This window comes from Rhyacophila brunnea, unplaced genomic scaffold (genome assembly GCF_057557595.1).
Source record: "Rhyacophila brunnea isolate RB1 unplaced genomic scaffold, BYU_Rbru_1.0 scaffold_2, whole genome shotgun sequence".
Taxonomy (NCBI): Eukaryota; Metazoa; Arthropoda; class Insecta; order Trichoptera; family Rhyacophilidae; genus Rhyacophila; species Rhyacophila brunnea.
This window is the reverse complement of record NW_028232859.1, coordinates 5,787,213-5,806,187: the sequence shown is the minus strand read 5'-3', so window position 1 is coordinate 5,806,187 and position 18,975 is coordinate 5,787,213. Positions and strand designations below refer to the sequence as shown.

The window sequence follows — 18,975 nt, the reverse complement described above, 5'->3', positions numbered from 1 at the left end:
GTCAAGTAACGAGACTGAATGAATATATTCATTTATGGTAAATTTAATTTAAATCGAAACTATGTATTTTTATTTAGGTACGTATAGATATTTGATTTATTTTTGAGTTCAAGAATTTCGTATTTTGAGTTGATTTTAAGTAATGGAACCTATCTACCATTTTTGTATGGGCACCTTACCTTTTTTTACACGGTTTTTTTTTTGCACGGTAGTCTTTGGAACGTATCCCCAGTGCAAAAAGAGGATCGGGTGTATATTCATTATAATAAATAAGTTATTACACATACCTAATAGTAAGCAATGTGTTTGTTTATACAACATGACTTTCAACAGGATTGAAATGCTTTACGTTTAACATAATTTTGTACATACATACATTAACAATATATTATCATGAATATATATTTGAGAATGAAATAGTTAATTCCATTTATGTCTTTAGATGATTTTATTGTATCACGTTTATTGATAATATATTTATATTAAATGTAACTTTTATGGAATAACTCCTATACTTGTTATAAAAAGGTGATTGTTGAGATTGACTGCCATCTTTATATTATTTGATATGTCTAATTTTGTATTCCAACTGATAAGACAAATAAGAATCTGACTTAGCATTCTACCAAATGAATAAAAGTAATAAGAAACATAATCTAGTTTTATTTTCCTCTATTGCCAGACTAAGGAATACAATAACATTTAGCCATTATAAAATCACTCTCAAAAAAATGTCAGATTGTTGATGTTATCTTAGCCTCATGTCAATTGAGAACCATGTCACTCGGAAAGTGGATATGTGATGGGTGTTAGAGGTACGTAATAGATATTTCAATTTAAATGAAGACTCACTGTTACCATTGATACCCTGTTAAATTCCTAGAATTAATTTTAAACTAGAGATAGCTTAGGGATGTCATTTCAAAAGTTGTTGTTATCAATACTGGTATTGGTGTCGGAAGAAAAGTATCGATACTTAATTGTTGACATCAGACGATCCGTGTCCACGAGAGGTTTAACTTTTAAACAATCGCAAAGGATGAAAGAAAGTTATCATATTGAAAGAAAAAGTATCAATTCTTTTTCTTTCAATATGACACCAACTTTTTTGACATCCCTAATGCTAAACTAATGTTAATCACGATAATTCTATATTCTGATCAACACGTTATCAGTCATCTGTATAACTAGAAATACCTCTCCCGACTCTATTCTCCAGCATCCACTAATCACAACACCCTTCCATTTTGTTGAGTCCTTCAACATATTACATACATCCATTTTCTGTCAATATTTTGATTCAGAACCAAAATAATATATACATAAAAAATAAAAATTAATTTATAATCTTCAGAAAATTCGATTTATTTAAAACAAAATATATATTGCATGACTTTTAATTTCATCTCTTGAAAAATTTGCAGCACAGGCAATTTTGCTGGAAAATGGTACATATGCTTTTTTAGAGTGCATAAATGTGGTAAATATACTTAAACAAAGCTGAAGGTTTGAAAGAAAAGAGATCACGATATATTATATAGCTAAAGCTGTCTTTATTGTATAATTATTATATTAACATGGATATAACTAATATTTTTATTGTTAAACTTTGATGGCGGCGTCTTGGATTTCTTGGTTCTTATGCGTACCGTCACAAAATGGTCGGTTCTTGGTTTGCTTACAATTGCATAGCCAATAATCTTTTGTTTCTGGAACTGTGAACTTTATGGGCCTAAAAAAATGATAATGGTGAATGTTTTACAGAATATGTACTAATATGTCAGATAGGCTATGGTAAGTTTTCAATTCGTTATTTTAAAAATTTTTGCAGACGCATCCGCGATGGCCTAGTTAGTAGAGCATTTGTCTCTAAAGTTCTGGTTACAGGTTAGACCAAAGAATTTCATATTGTTTTATTAATGTTTGCTTGATCCAAGGTATGAACTCTTTTGAGTTGCGCGAATGTCTGATAACCATTCCTCATAAAATAGTCTATTTTATAGAACCTTACAATGTGTGGTTATACTGGGCGTGTATGTTTTATTCTTTCACTGCGCTCATGAAGACACACTTACAAACGAAAATTGTACAGAGTTCACATTCAGTTTGGGATTAACTGCATCATAGCGATATAAAATGTCACGGGCCGGAGCAAGGCCTGAACAAAAATGATGCATACTCTTATATACTCGCATCGCATATATTTATAATCTCTGCGACACACGCTAGAGTAAGGTAAAAGGTTTACAGATGTGTGACATTTTGCTGTGGTGTCGCCGCCAAATCTTAGTTTGTTGCTTAACTAAGCGTCGATAACCTGCGAGTGCGTGTTGATAAAATTGATATTTTTTGTGTTAAACATAAAGTCAGTGGTAAATATTTTTAGTTAATTAAGTAGAAAAGATGGTTCTGTGTGTTGTATTAAAATGTGGTAGCCATACTGATAAGCAAGAAGATGGTATTACGTTTCATAATAAGTTGATACATGTTCGTGATAACTTATTTGTATATTATTATATATTTTAATATCAGTGACCTAGTGTTTCTTTAAAATAACTTAAATTATGGATATCTTTACCTAATGGTTGCATTTTGACCGCTTAAAAATACTATATAACGTAAAAATTATATTTTCATTCTGAGCGTCTAGTGCGAGCACTTTGGGCGAGCACTAGCGAAATGGTCTATGGTCTCGAACATTTGCGTACGAATGCGTTCGCTCGCCCACAAACCAAACGCACGGGACGCAGCTTCATTTAGCAATGCAATGGGTGGCGTCTAGATATATCTATAGTCTAAGGGCCGGAGACTGCTCCATTCACCCAACACCCTGACCCCGTTAATCCAACAAAACAGCATACGGCCAAAAGCCACACGGCATCCTGAACATATGATATGGGTTTATGGAGATTTTGTACATAAGCATCTGGCCGTGGCTATACACCGAATGCCTTTCTACCATAAGTTGAACAAACCAATTGCCAAATTTGACAGATTGCAACTGAAAGCCCGCATTTGTTGTTTAATTGTCATACTTGTTTTTTTCCGTGTTTCATTATAATTGAGTGAATTATTTTGGTTATTGTCTAATAGTATTATCTATTATACAATTGATCCTATAATAATTAAAGGGTCATGCTTGGATGCTTCATTTTATTCAATCACGACTGCTTTATTTATACTAAACTTTGCTTTTGAAGATGAAACTGAAACGTAATTGTTTGACATATTAAGCATCCCATAGACATCAAACTTGTCAAAAAATGACCATAAAGAAAAATATTCTCCTATTTTTGTACAAGAAATACATGATCGAAATGTACGAGCATATCCAAACACCATTATCTGAATGAGTATACAGACTCGCACACAATTGGATGAACACTCGAATAGTTTGTATATGGTAATAAACGGTTATGGCGTAAGGTGACACGGTAATGAACTGCATTCGACAGCCTATTTCCATGGATAGGCCGTAATCGGCTGATACCTCTTTGGATGCGTACTGTCTAATATCAATAGGCCGACCAATATGAATGACCTCAATTGCCTTACGAACTGTAAGAAATTGTGTACGCTTCTAACCTAGTAGAATTTAGATAAAAGCATATATTGTATGGTAGCTGCAATTGCATGATGGATATATGACCATCAGTAAGTAGTAAAAAAAATCTGTATGCGAAAGGAGAAGGGCGATAAGTTTAAAATCACTACTTTACATGATAGTCAAAAGAAGATTGTTTTGGAAAAATTGTATATTCCAGTGTAGAATTTACTGATTCAGGTGCATTTATTCAACTCATTCTTTTACTCATTTACACATACACTATAGTTAATTTGGCATGTTTAACTCATTTTTTGATTTTCAAGACTTATCACCCTTTTCCTTTCACACAGTTAGTGGGTATATAATTTAAGTACAGTACACTCTCAGTAATCCGCGCTCCATTATCCGACAACTACTATAATCCGCCGTTATTTTACTAGTTGAAAGCATAAAATCAAGCTCTATAATTCGCCGATATTCGATTGTCAAATTCAGTAGTCAGTAGTAGTAGTAGTAGTAGTTTATAAATATGCATAATTTAGTAAATACTTGATTTTGATTATAAATAAAACCGTAATTTGCTAGTACAAATTTCTCAAAAAAAAAAAACTATTTTTACGAAATACCTGTTTTAATTTTTACCATATTTTGTATGCATGCACTATAATCCGCCGCTTTCACTAATTGGACACTCGTCTGGTTTTTGGGGTGGCAGATTACTGAGAGAGGACTGTACATTAAATTCCACAGAATATTGCTTGTGGAACTTAATATGTGTAACTTTAATTATGTTTTTTGTGGAACAGTCATCCTTGTTTGAACTCTGATGTTGTAGTGACTAAAAAAATATATTTCACTACCCACCTATGTACTATTTTCAAATAGATATCTTTATGCGTCCCGTCGCACAATGGTTGGCTTTTGGATTTTCCACATAAGCACCAAGCATATGTTTTTCCAGTTTCAAGGCTGATTTTAAACGGCTTTTTGTCATATATCGCACCATTTGTTTTTTGGTGTGTGGCTGAAAATGTTTCCTGTAGTGGATTCCTTGGTATTTTGCTGCTATTTGACGAATACACTCTCATCTGGAAAGGATGAAATGTCATGAGTCAATATCAGTGGTGAAGGGTGGAGGTGGGCAGTTAAGATCCGACATGAATAGTGCACACTAAACTTTGTCAGTCAAACATATTTGTTTTCATTGAACTAAGACTACAATGACGTGTAAATAAATAAATTCAATTAAACCCTGTCTAATCCAAGCCATAGTAGATAATAGTCAAAAGATATTTGTTTATCTATAAAATATCTAAAATTATGCCATTAAACTATACATAATTTTAGATATTTTAAAGATAGAAGAATATTTTATATTGATTATGTTTTGGTTACTCAGGACTTGATGAATTTCATAAAACTATTTGCAATAAATGTATTCTTAATTGAACAAAAACAAATAAGTATGACTGAAAAAGTGTGCATTACTTTTGTCGGATCGCCCATAATCTAAACTATTATGGTTTGGTTAGGCAGAGTTTAATTAAATTTTAAAAACTAACCAGCCCCATCAGCATATTGTATTATTAGTTCAATGAAAACAAACAAGTGTGACTGACAAAGTTTAGTGTGCACTAATGTCGAATCTTAAGAGCCTACCTCAACCCATCGCCTCTGGTCAAATAGAATGTATGTGAGAGAACTCAATTAATAGTTAATTATTCATTTTTTTTTTTTAACACAAGATTTAGAATGTAGCATACCTACTTCATTGAATATACATAATTTGGAACAGAATCGAAAACATGCCTGACTGCAAAAAAACATGGTCTCATAGGAAAAAGCCATAATTGTTAGCTTCAGTTTAATTCAATTAAGATTGCGATATACGTGAGTTTGTGTCCCATTTGGTCTCCATTGTTTTTAAGGATGTTTTTGAATAACTTCTAAATTATGTATATTTTATTAACAGTTTCTAAATTTATTTTTTTCGGATCTGATACGTCTGACTTTTTTTTTGAAAACAAGTTTCTTACAGATTCGGAATCCTTAGACCAGGGCCTATAGACTGGAATCAGAAAATCTACCAAAATGACCTATTAGAAATTACTTAAAAAGACGTGAATATAAACTAGTTTTTTGCAGAGGTAAGTAGGTATATTTCATGAAATACGGTTGTAATAATTCGTTAAGAGCATACATAAGTAAAATGGCAAATAATTTTCAACAATAGGTGGGATGAAATTTCGCACTCGTTACCAATCGAAGAGTGGTAGCGTGGTGTGAGCACGTCAATTTGTTTTGTGATGGCGTTCGAGGAATATATTCTTATATCGTGTAAAGATTACTAAAAAACGTTACACATGTACTCGAATAAGAAAACATGACAATGAATATATTATTATTATTATTACTAATATAACAATAAACATGACATTAAATGGACGCATGATGAATTTTTATGAGAAATTATGTTTTTTTTGGCACGCATCATTTGCACAATCCGCGCGTCGTAGTCACAATCTTTTTAGACCATGCCTCAGCTGAAGTATAGCCTTAATATATTTTAAGGTAATTTTATAGTACTCCATATCGTTTTTGTGATTGAGGTCTTGGTGCTTGTGACTGGTCGTCCGCCGTCTTTATCTGTCAGTCGCCATTGTTGAATTCAGCTAGTACGCAGTACAAGACATTATAGTATTTCGGCAAAAATTATAGGACGTGTTGAAAATGTATGTTTTTTGTTTGTCACATAAACATAACGGAGAATTCGAGAAATTCCGATGCCCTGCTTTATTTAAACACTTCTGACCGAAAAATGCTAACCAGTGGTACGCCGCCGGCCGCCGCCATTAACTGTCATGTTAGTTTTTTAGAGTATACAATGCAAGACTACGTCCATAGACTAATATACTTACTACATGCCTCATTTCACGTTATTACGATAACCTAACCGGCGAATTCAATTACTTCCATTTTTCAAAATTGTGTTATTTTCGACGTACTATACTTTTTTAATAGTACGCGAACCAAAATGTACTATAATTATATTTCGGCTGGCAACACTGCGCACAAGACCCGAGGTCTTTTGTGAGAAAAAACTAAGCACAACCAACTGTAACCCAAAAATAAGTAGATTGTGTTAGGTTTATAGTCTCAAAACACCCAAACTATAATGACGATATGGAGTACTATAAAATTACCCATTTTAATAAAACAAATAGACGCAATAATCTTCATCGTATTTTCTTACTAATTTAAGCATATGTCGCACCCTCGCAACTAAACTGCCACAATCCAAAAAACGTCAAACAGAGAAAATCAGCTTTGAAGTTTTTACCTTTCGCATTTTCGTACTGTGTTTTTGAAATATGTTTAGATATTGAATGAAGTTTTGACTTGAATTTGATGACTTAAGAGATATGAAATTTTCGGTACACATACTATGAACGATAGACAATGAAACGTAGTAATTAACTCAAAACACGTAAATTTGGACTTGTGGCGGTTTATTTGCGAGGGTGCGATGTACCAACTTTGGATAAAAACTATTTGGTGTATAATATTATCATCCATTAAACGTAATACATACATAATATGAATACGTGTATTAATTAAGGCGCTAAGTACCAAAAAAATTAAAACTGACATTTTTATAGAAAAATGTTCTACATACCAACGCCAATAACTTCAACTATAGTCTAAGTGCCTCAAGCAAGTCAAAAAAATACAGCAAAATAATTAAACCTGTCGACGTTGTAAGTCCGTTGGCGTGTTTTATTTATAATGGTGTAAGTAGCACTGTAGTGGTCAATGGCATTCAATATAAAATAGCTGACGATGGTGTGTTGACACTTTCGAGTTCTTAATACCTAAAATTATAGAAGCTGCCGTGATTGATTTACACTGTAAAACTACATTTTTCAAAAGGTCTGCTTCATGAAATTTTACTGCACTGACTCGGTATTTTGTAACTACAGGCAATACTACTTTTTGGTACTTAGAGCCTTATTTAATACACGTATTCATATGTATATTATAGTATTTCTAATTGTTTGTATAATAACCTTCACACCATTTTGTCACTTTCAAATACTATATAATGGCATTTAATTTTTTTTCACAACCGTAATAGGTATTCAATTAGTTTTATCTTTCTCCTGAAAATTTCACTTTTTTCCAATCTATCATATAGAAAAACAGGCCTTAATTGTTTTGACAAACATAATAATAATATGAAACATTAGTGTGTATCAAACATGTTTTAATAAATAAGTATAAGGAAACCTGTGCATACAGCTGTAGTTTATTGTATATAAATATAATAATACGTCCTGATATTTGAAGTTAACCTAAATGTTATTTTGTCTAGAATATTCGTTTCAAAAAGTCAGCAACCTACAGTTATTTACTAACTTACGTTATTGAATGTAAACCTCCTCTTTAAGGCGTGGTGGGTAAACGGCACAAATAATTTAGTTATCATCATTTTGAAGAGTTTTAAATTTTACGTCGAGTGCGTCAAATGTCACTTTTCTTTAAAATTTTACCATAAATAAATTAATCAAATCGCTGTTCCAAATTATTCTGACCATACCATAGACATTTACGTATATTATCTATGACAGACAAAATTGTTTTGAAACAAAATTATGTAGGTATAAAAAAGTCAGCGACCGTCCAACCTATTTTTGTCGTTTTGAATTCCGTGTAGGTACCTAGATTGTAGATAGGTATATGTAGTTTACACAAAGAGATTGGACGTTGCCTTCTCTCTTTGAATTTACACCAGGAAAGCTTTAGGTTAAAAATATACCTACTATTTCGGAACATCTCATAAACATACATTCAGTGAAATATTAAAAAATAAGTTGAATTCTAGACAATCTCATTAGACCATATAATTTGTCATTAAAAACGTCCAGTTTCTTTGTTAGAAACAGGCCCTCGCTATTATAATATTTGTGGGGATTTTTTTTTACGCATATGTCACGATTCACGAAACTTCATTACTTCTTACGTACCTATATTATCTATGATTACTTCTTTCATACTTCAGTTAAAAGTATATTAGTCTATGCTTCAGTTAAAAGTATATTAGTCTATGCTTCAGTTCATACTTCATGTCAATCGGCGTGTCACTTGCTTTGCTGAGTAGGTATCCATGTATCTGTTGTAATTTTTGATCCGGTCGTCCTTGTAATTTATTTTACGTACATCAAGATAAGTAAAATACATTACTCGTCGCTTGGTCGTTTCCTGATTTTCATTGTACGTACAGTAGTGCGCTCGACCTTCGCCGCATTAAAACGCAATTTGTTGTCGTTCGTGATCAACCCGATTCAGCTGTTATAATTTCATCCAATAATGGAGAAAACTAAACTATATACCCGTGATGAAGTGAGCAAGCACAATGAAAATAAGAGCACATGGATTATTATCCACAATAGCGTCTATGATGTGACAAAGTTTCTCGGTGAGGTGAGTTACTTAACCTTTCTATTACAATAATATTAATATTATAATATCGCGCTTATCATTTACCAGTGACATCCCGTGGGGGTACGCAGGTCATGCGTTGCCGAGGGGCGGCAAATAAAGAAAGGATTTTGAATATCACAACTTGTAAATGTACGGTCCGCGCGAAAGATTTTTTTACGTTCTTATTGCATTTACCTATTCGTTTAGATAGCCAAGATGAATATTAATAATAAAATACACTAGGTAAGTACCTATACAATTTAAATAAAATATGTGATTAAAATGGTACTGGTTCGTTATGTACCGTCAATTGCCAATCCAAAGTTCGAGTCACACACATAATACATACCTACATAGCGTCTCTGTAACTATTTCTAGTGTAACTATTATTTATATTTCGTAAATTAAATAACCGATTGCGTCTTCTATACGCAATATTATAATATTGTTTCAGTACAGCATGGCCCAAAGGGTATACGAACAAAAGTAACTATTTGATTTAAAATATAATATGCGGGTTTATTTAGGTACACGTTCTCATCGTTTATTCAGACTCATAATAGGTACCTAATTGATAATCAAAGATGTTGAAGAAAGCCTTCATAGAGATAATACCCGATTATTTAAAAATTAAGTTAAGATACAATCTCGCAATTTTCTCAAAAGGGTTGCACTCATATGTCCATGACTTATAAAGTAGTGATTAATAAACTTAAATTAAAGCATAAAATATAACAAACATTGCAATTGATATTATTAAAAAATAATAGGTAGGTATACCACGAATATAATATGTGTATATTTATCAGTTTATACGTCTGTATCATACATAATAAAGTAAAGTTATTTTATAAATACTTACTATTTAATATAAAATGTATTATTCAAACATATTTTTTGTTTTACCCTAATGTACAATGGCGATTGGAGATAACCAAATTGACTCCTGACCACTACACCAATCAGTTATTGACTTTCCATGGTGGATTTGCTGCAAAGCTCTTTGAGGTTGGGCATGTCACCCGACTTGAGACATTCCTAGGCGTAAACAAACTGCTGATGCTTCACATCAAACGTAGGGCCTCGTGATACGCTCGATTAAAACCGAGTATGGTCAGGGGTGGGTTGGTTTGAGTGGTCTTTGTGTTGTTTGTTAGAATATGCTGTCGCCATACGATTTAATTGTTCCGTTTGGTTATTAGGATATAAGCTACCTTAACAAACCGTTACCCATTAACTCGGTGGTCAAATTCGTGTTCTGTCTACAATATATAATATAGGTATATTGTAGATAGAGGTCTGAGGTTCTATCCATTTTTATATTCAATAAAACTATCTACTTATTCAAATATAAACTTACAATTATTGTATAAAGATGTGAATATTTTGTTGCAGGGTCATATAATATGTTATCATTACATTATATATTATGGTCATATTTATTATTAAAATTTAGTTTATTAAGTTTTCTAAACATCGCCTAAGAGATTTTTGACTAACTCATAGTTTTTATATTTGTTATATTTATTTAAAAAAACATCGATTTTTATAAAAATATAAATGTGTATAACTTGTTAAAATAAATATAAAAAATAATAAAACGATGAATTAGTCAAAAATTTAAACCGTCAAAAATTGAAAACTTAATAAACTAAATTTTAATAATAAATATGACCATAATCTGTAATGTAATAATAAGATGTGACCCTGCAACGAATTCACATTTTATTACATTTTTTTACAATTGTATGTTTATCTTTGAATTTAAAAAAAATATTTTTAATGTTTTCGGATACATATTATTTATTAATTAATACAGTTGAAATTGTAAATTATCAAAAAAAATCTCAAATTGTAAGCTTCGTATTTTCCGTTAGGTTCTCTGCTGGCATGCCTCTCCCCTGATCTAAATCATTGTGAAAGTCTGCAAAGAAATATTAAAATTTACAATATTCATAATGATTGACAAAATAACAGAAATCGCAAAATAAGTTATTTGCACTTTGTCACCAAAATTCGATTTGCTTATAATACAGTCAGACACGGTTTTATGACGAGATGTGTGATATTGATAATATTATATCATTAAATAATGCATGAAAAAATACTCCATGGTATCTACTTACTGAGGGATTGCGCACTCCCGATACCTACCTAAATTTATTATTCTTGATACCGAAAGCCGGGTACCGAAAATATTCTTTTGTAGAAGAGTACAAACAAAATAAAAGAAGAGTACCTGATTTGAATTTCTATAATATTTCTGAAAACAACGTATTTTATCCAAATTTAAAGCAATAGCTTAAGAAAGTTTCCACACATTTATTTATCATAATACCTAGTATCTATATCACGGATATGGTCTGTTTATTTCATCACTTTTAACGATTTATATTTTTTTCCTATCACAATGAATGCAAGTGCAGAAACATTTGTTTGAAACTCAAGGCATGTTCGCACATGAAAAACATTGCTGTCATATTAAATGTAGTTTGGACAGTTCGCCTCGATGACGATGAAAGAGTAAAAATCACATAGCCCTGTTTGTTTGGAAATGGGACAATTGGACGCCGCACTGTCGTAGACACGTTTACAGAACGTAGGCGAGGAATTTTAATCAGTTTCTATCTACTACTTGGTAGTTTTTATTCATTTTACTCTTAACATAATGTTTTTATTGCGGATTGAGAATTTCCATGCCTAAAGGCTTTATATAAAAATAAAAATCTCTTTTTTCTTTGGAACTCAAGGTGTTATCTTTACCTACCAGAGGCACCTAGCGGAAAAATACGAAGCTTGCAATTTGAGACATTTTTTTGATAATTTACATTTTCAACTGTGTTAATTAATAAATATGCATATGAAAACATTAAAAAGAAAAATATTTTTTATTTTTAATCAAAGATAAACTTACAATTGTAAAAAATGTAATAAAAAGTGAATTTGTTGAATCGGACCCCATGTTATTATTACATAATATATTTTATGTTCATATTTATTATTAAAATTTAGTTTATTAAGTGTTCTAAACATTGCCTAAGAGATTTTTGACTAATTCATAGTTTTAATATTTTTTATATTTATTTTAAAAAACATTGATTTTTATAAAAATATAAATGTGTATAACTTGAAATCCTTTTTATTTATACCAAATCGAGCTTCAATATTGGGACCATACCTAAATAAAATTTGATGTAAATAAAAAGGATTTCAACTTATACACATTTAAATTTTTATAAAAAAATATTTAAAACTATGAATTAGTCAAAAATCTCTTAGGCGACGCTTAGAAAACTTAATAAACTAAATTTTAATAATAAATATGACCATAAAAAGAAATAGAAGACCAATATTTCCCGCCTCGGGAATCTCCTCCTTGTCTTCTTGATCTTGTTCCTCTGAGGCAGATATTTCCTCATTATTCAAAATTTGGAATCCAGGATCATTCGCATCGCAATTTAATCAAATTTAACGCAATTTGTTCCCCTGTCTCCTGACAATTGATAACTATTTTTCCATAGTGAAAATCTATCATTTGGTGGTTCACGCTCATTTGTGACAACTATCCGTTTCTCATGTGACTTTCATATATTTTTCAATGTTGTCAGTGCTTAGTGAAAACAGTCTAGTTTTTTGTGCGAAGATATTATATTCCCTTATAACCCCTTCTCTTTACAGACGTAGTTTTTTGCTTGATTGCTCATCAATGATTCTGTCATACTGGAAAAAAAATAGAAAAAAACATATCTACCTACATAATTGTGTTTTTTGTAAAACAAAATATATACGATTTCTCATACGAATTGTGATCCTTTTTTATAGTAGAAATTTTAATCTTAAACATGCATAGGTGCGACATCTTCTAGTGCGCAGCAGTTAGGCAGGGCAAAGAAGATTTACGGTTTCTATGATGAACTGTACTTTTCCTCCTGCTCAGCGCTCCTTGGACTATGTCTATTTTTCTGTCAAAACTATTGAACTTCACGCAAATATAATTTGTACTATGTTGCTTACTACCTATGTGGTGGGTGGGGTGCCAATAATTAATGTATATAATATATAACCAATCGGAAAATAATATCTATGTAGAAGTGATAACATAGATTATTCTCAACGCGTTTGCCTTAGCTCTATTAAACCAATCCAAAAAAATAGTGGACCTTGACGTATTAGGTGTTATAATTGAATGCGATTAATAATGTGTCGACAATTCGCTTCTTGCATAATAATAACATTTTCTTATAAGTACATACCACCAATTGTATCATGTCTGAAATTTATTTAACTGTTCAATGAAGCCCAAAATGGCTGGCTTATAAATCAATAATCAATAAATCAAATATTCAACATGCTCAGCTCTCTAATCAAATCATTCACTTTGTGATATGCCATTAATTGATGTGCAAATTTAACTGGCAGTGACTTGGTATTTTCTGAAAAGGTAGTTTTTATTAAAAAAATATATTGATTGTAATAATTTTATTTATAATACCTACAACAAAATTTAAATCGTAACGAAATAAATAAAATTATGTATCGGCAATAATATAAGAAAGCACATAATAAGTTTTATTAAATAAAGATGAAATACTACAGCTATGGCGAACTTTTTTATGCTTAGTTGCTAAATATGTACTTATAATAATAAGTGGCTTGCCAAGAGAAATAACAACATTAGGTACGTACCGATTTTTCCGTGCCATGTGCTTTTCCATCGAAAAACTATTTATTAGTTATTAATTAGCTAAGAAAAGTTTTCGATTTGATTCCAAACGGATTTTTTTTATTGAAGGGAAAATTTTCGAAAACCCAAAACTATTTCCGCCATAAATATGGTCATAGAAAAGGGACGACTGATGAAATTTCCAAGTCACAATAGAGAATTTAAAGTTTCCGTCATCTACTCAACCGTACATATGTTTATACAGTAAAAGTAGATATAGGTAATCATCATAATATTATGCTTTTATTTAAAATTTGATTAAAATATTAATCACCTTTTTCGCTACAAACGGAGTAAGATTGAGTTCCACAGCAGGGACGGCTCTTGTATAGGAGCAAATGTGCACTGATCTCCCAAATTATTATGTAATAATATGTTCGTATTCAAATAACTACATTTATTTTAATAATTAATTATTGCAAAATATCTTTAATTTGTCACCCGTCCGCTAAGCGCATCCACGTAAGTATTTTTGGCGTATTTTTAATAAGCCGCTGAGCTGGAGATGTGTACATACATGTACGTCTTTCATAGTATTTGTTGAATGTTCGAAAGACGAACTGGGGCTCTATGTTAGAACTTGCGAGTGCAAGCTTCCCGGTCGAGATGACGTCATATGACATCATTATGACGTACTACCGGAGTGATAATAGCATTCGAGAAAATAGCGAGTGGTCAGACAGCGGCGCTATTCATTGTCACCATACACATATAGGTGTATGATAATAATATTTTCTATGGTTATTCTGTGCGCGGTCGGCATGCCTCGAGCGTGACGACACAATTACGTCATCTCGTTACCGCCCGAGTGTCCGACCGTAGACGATTTTTTTGCATGCTGCCGAAATGTAACCTCACTGAACGTACAATTTTTACCTTGCTTTGAGCAATGTCCTCCCTCCTAGTGCTTCAAGCATAACCGATAGATGTCGCGATTGACTGGCGCGTTTATAATAATATTATTGTACGTACGTATGAAGTAGGTAAAAGGTTCCCGCGCAGTATTTAAAAATACTAGGTATATTATTATTTCATACGTTATGACGTTATGAGGTAAATGCTCTGTTGTTTGATGTGCCATATTAATATTGAATCAATCAACATATCGATTAGAGTAATATTGTGATAATTAAGTTAGGTACAGCCATCTCACCATACAAATACAATTTTATAATTATTTTACATTTCAAAATTAAGCACTAAATAATTTTAATATAAATAAATCTACAGAAAAGTAAGTCAGTAACATAATATATATACTAACATACTTATACTAACTATTATTTTTGATGTTGAATGTCTTTCAAATCAGTCCCATTTGGAGTGCAATTTTGGAGTGGAGGTGTACAAAAGTGGCAAATTTTTAATACAAGTGATATCCCTTTGGAAAATTAATGATCCATGCCCATTATTTATAAAAATGATACAACGCGCATATGAGAATGATGTGGGATGACAAATGAGGATTTTACGGCTTTTTCTCAATGACACACGTCTAAAATACTTACATCAGTTACGATTTATGGAAGTTACGAGGGCCAAAATGGTAATTATGTCAGCACGTATGAAGTGTAATTAGGTACAATAAAAATCGAAAAATGTGTGTACCTATTGCCTTTTGCATCATACCTATCATACCAGAGGCTTGAACTTTGTAACTTTGACAACAAATAAATGCTGTTCGTGAATGTAAGCGTCGCTTAGCATACGCCTACCTCCACCACGAAGGCTGTTGCAGATTTTTTTTCAATACCATGAAAAGAAAAATGCATGTCTTTATTTGTACTCCCTAATTTTATTATCACCGGCCGCCACTGTTCCACAGTACGAATCTCATAGTATAGTCATACTCATATCAGTCATAACGTCATCTCATAAGTCATAAGTCATACTCATAACGTCATAAGATAATATAATAATTAATTATGTTTACCAACGGGTCTAGTCTAAACACAAGGCGACTATCGACCGCTAAAGTGATAAAGTGATGGTATTTATTACATATTTGTATTGAGGTATTATAATAATTTATTGTTACAATAAGTTAGCCGTCTAAACAGTCAAAACTGTCTATCTCGCTCTAAATTTTATCACAGCCAGGAGAGGTGCTGTTTAAATATAGCACTTATTGCAACAATAAAATTACAACCAACTTATTGTAATTGTTACAATAAGTGCTAATACTATGATACAAACCTACCCTGAGTTTGATAATATTTATCACTTTAGCGGTCGATAAGTTTCGAATAAACCCACAGAATTATTTGTTTACCATTCGCTCAACCCATATTTTTAAGGAAGACGAATTTATACCTACACCACCACAGACGACACTATGGCCTGAAAATGCCTGAAAGCAATTAATAAAGTTAAAAAACGGCAGTAGGTATTCCATGGCCCCCACAAAGGGGGGGCTGACAGGGTTCTAGCCTGGGGTCCCGGGCTCATGAAGGGCCCGGCGTGGCGAGGCCAGTTAAGTCATAAACACACATCAAAAATTCTTTCTTAATAGTAAAAAACTCACCCGCGGCGCTACTTTTCTTCAATAATATTATTATTTAAAATTATGTGGTTGTACGATACATTTTTTCATTTTGTACTTGATACTCGACAACTCCATAATTCAAATGGATGTATTAAAATATACAAAAAAAACAATAAATATACACATTAATTTTACCGCGTACACCATTTGGAAAACGCTACTGTAGAGCGTCGCACTGCCTTTATCTTTAACGATAGGTAGGGGGTGCCGCCAAAAATCCTTGTCTGGAGGCCCACTTCAGGATGTGGGGGCCATGAGGTATTCGAATTTGGTTCCTCGTATCAGTAGAGAAATAATGTACAGTGGAAGATACATAGTCAATTAACAATAATAATTTTGTGTACGTTTGTTACAAATTTCAAATAAATAATATTCAAAAAGATAAAATCATCATGACACGCTTATGCTATCCATTTACTTTGTTTCGAATGCGTTATTAATTTTGATAATTTTGGTCTGTAAATACATACTATTATAACAATATGTAATATGTCACGGGATCGTTGTATAGTGCATGTTATTAACGTGATCAACGAATGTGACACTGCTGTTTTAGTAAGATGACAATGCAAAAAATATTACTTTAAACCTATAATTATTCATATTTTTTGAGATAATATTATTACATATTATGTACGTACAATACATAGGTAGGTAATTAATCATTGTGTATTAGGTATATTTAATACCATTTTGAGTGTTTATGCTCTTATAGTAGTCTATAGTCTATGCAATATCTATTTTTTGCATGTCACAGATTTCAAAAAGATCTTTATCTCTTCGTATAAATTATAGACATACCTCACCATTCACCAATATAAAACTAGTGGCCTGCGATCCACTGGTATACCGCGAAAAGTCCGTTGGTGAGCCGCAAGAATTAGGGGTAGATTAAACGTTCGATATATTTTCATGTACTTAAGGGGGGACATGCTCGTCGAAGGTCAAAATTGAGTTTTTATTGTATTTTCAAACCATGATCCTGGACACTCCTTAAACGTTGTAGATAATCTATTTATATAATTTTGAAGCCTTATTATCCTTTATAGTTATTTTACACATTTGATGACTGCATGAAGTATTTTTGTTACATAAAATAGTATTCTTTTAAACCTCTCGCTCTAATGTTTTAGAATATAGTCATATTTCGGTACAGAGCTGTGCAGTGGTGTTAAGATTTTTTACATTTATTAATTTTTAAACACATTTATAAAACCATTAGTATAATTTATTACGAGATAATTTTTGTAAAATATTCACGATAAAAAATTATTTTGATAATCTCTGTGATCCCAAATTTGACAAGAATTAGGCATTTTATTATTCAAAAAATCGGCAAGATTAACACTTTTGAAGATGATTCTAAAGATACTTATTATAAGCTATGTCTTTGACCATTCAAGTGTGATAAAAATCTTATGAATAATGATTGCTTTATAATAATTATTGACCTAAGAATAAGGTAGTGTTTTTTTGAAATACGCCATTTCTTTTGTCATTCCCTAGTGGTTAAGCTACAACATACGGCCGTAGCCATAAAATGACAAACTATAATTAAAGTAGGGAGTAAAATTATGTTAACGCGCGTGTTTGAACATGTACCTAACCAAATTTTTTTAAATTTTTTTTTTAAACGGTACATGTTCAAACACGCGCGTCAATATCATTTTACTCCCTTCTTCAATTATAGTTTGTCAATTTATGGCTACGGCCGTATGTTGTAGCTTAACCACTGGGGAATGACAAAAGAAATGGCGTATTTCAAAAAAACACTACCTTATTCTTAGGTCAATAATTATTATAAAGCAATCATTATTCATAAGATGTTTATCACACTTGAATGGTCAAAGACATAGCTTATAATAATTATCTTTAGAATCATCTTGAAATGTGTTAATCTTGCCGATTTTTTGAATAATAAAATGCCTAATTCTTGTGAAATTTGGGATCACAGAGATTATCAATATAATTTTTTATCGTGAATATTTTACAAAAATTATCTCGTAATAAATTATGCTAATGGTTTTATAAATGCGTTTAAAAATTAATAAATGTAAAAAATCTTAACACCACTGCACAGTTATGTACCGAAATATGACTATATTCTAAAACATTAGAGCGAGAGGTTTAAAAGAATACTATTTTATGTAACAAAAATACTTTATGCAGTCATCAAATGTTTAAAATAACTATAAAGGATAATAAGGCTTCAAAATTATATAAATAGATTATCTACAACGTTTAAGGAGTGTCCAGGATCATGGTTTGAAAATACAATAAAAACTCAATTTTGACCTTCAACGAGCATGTCCCCCCTTAAGCATTTTTATATTTAAAAAAAACTTTCTCTTTTATACATTGGAATTATTCAATTTTAGTTCTCGAAGTTTTAAACACAATGGTTTTTGTTAACGTCTCTCCTTAAAGATAGTATCGTCACTGTAGGTTAGGTATAGGCCAATTATTGTCGTTAACACCCACTTTTCACCGAAGTGACAAAAATATTTCATATCAAAGTACCTATATTAATATTTCGTGGCAATTTTACCAAAACTTCCTAATTAGTGTGCCCTGAGTAGGTTGTAAAGTCATACACAATATTATGTGCCTGCCAACAAGCTTTTTTAAATTTATATATAAGTATCTAATATATAAAAATCAATATTTGTTTGTTTGTTT

At 31.6% G+C, this 18,975-nt stretch overlaps 2 protein-coding genes across 2 annotated transcripts in view; one reads left to right on the top strand and one right to left on the bottom strand.

Annotated features, from left to right (window-relative positions):
• Window positions 1-1,343: 1,343 nt before the first annotated feature.
• LOC147071748 (uncharacterized) lies at window positions 1,344-8,100 on the bottom strand. Its single transcript, XM_085947105.1, has 3 exons — window positions 7,968-8,100; window positions 4,412-4,635; window positions 1,344-1,732 (listed from the first exon to the last, which is right to left on the bottom strand). The coding sequence occupies exons 1-3, from the start codon at window positions 8,034-8,036 to the stop codon at window positions 1,603-1,605; spliced, it is 423 nt and encodes a 140-aa protein (XP_085803231.1). The 5' UTR covers window positions 8,037-8,100; the 3' UTR covers window positions 1,344-1,602.
• Window positions 8,101-8,631: 531 nt separating this feature from the next.
• The window catches only part of Cyt-b5 (Cytochrome b5), a 32,391-nt gene continuing 22,047 nt past the window's right edge, over window positions 8,632-18,975 (top strand). Inside the window, exon 1 of the mRNA XM_085947074.1 lies at window positions 8,632-9,028. Coding sequence (XP_085803200.1) covers window positions 8,915-9,028 — 114 coding nt within the window. The 5' untranslated portion in view covers window positions 8,632-8,914. The remainder of the gene's footprint in view (window positions 9,029-18,975) is intronic.

Excerpts from the sequence above, each read along its gene's own strand:
- LOC147071748 (XM_085947105.1), bottom strand. The coding sequence starts at position 8,036 with ATGATGATAACTAAATTATTTGTGCCGTTTACCCACCACGCCTTAAAG. Across the intron at positions 4,636-7,967 it reads GGAGGTTTACATTCAATAAC|ATGAGAGTGTATTCGTCAAA; the intron begins GTAAGTTAGTAA and ends CATCCTTTCCAG. Across the intron at positions 1,733-4,411 it reads TATTTGAAAATAGTACATAG|GCCCATAAAGTTCACAGTTC; the intron begins GTGGGTAGTGAA and ends TCATTTTTTTAG.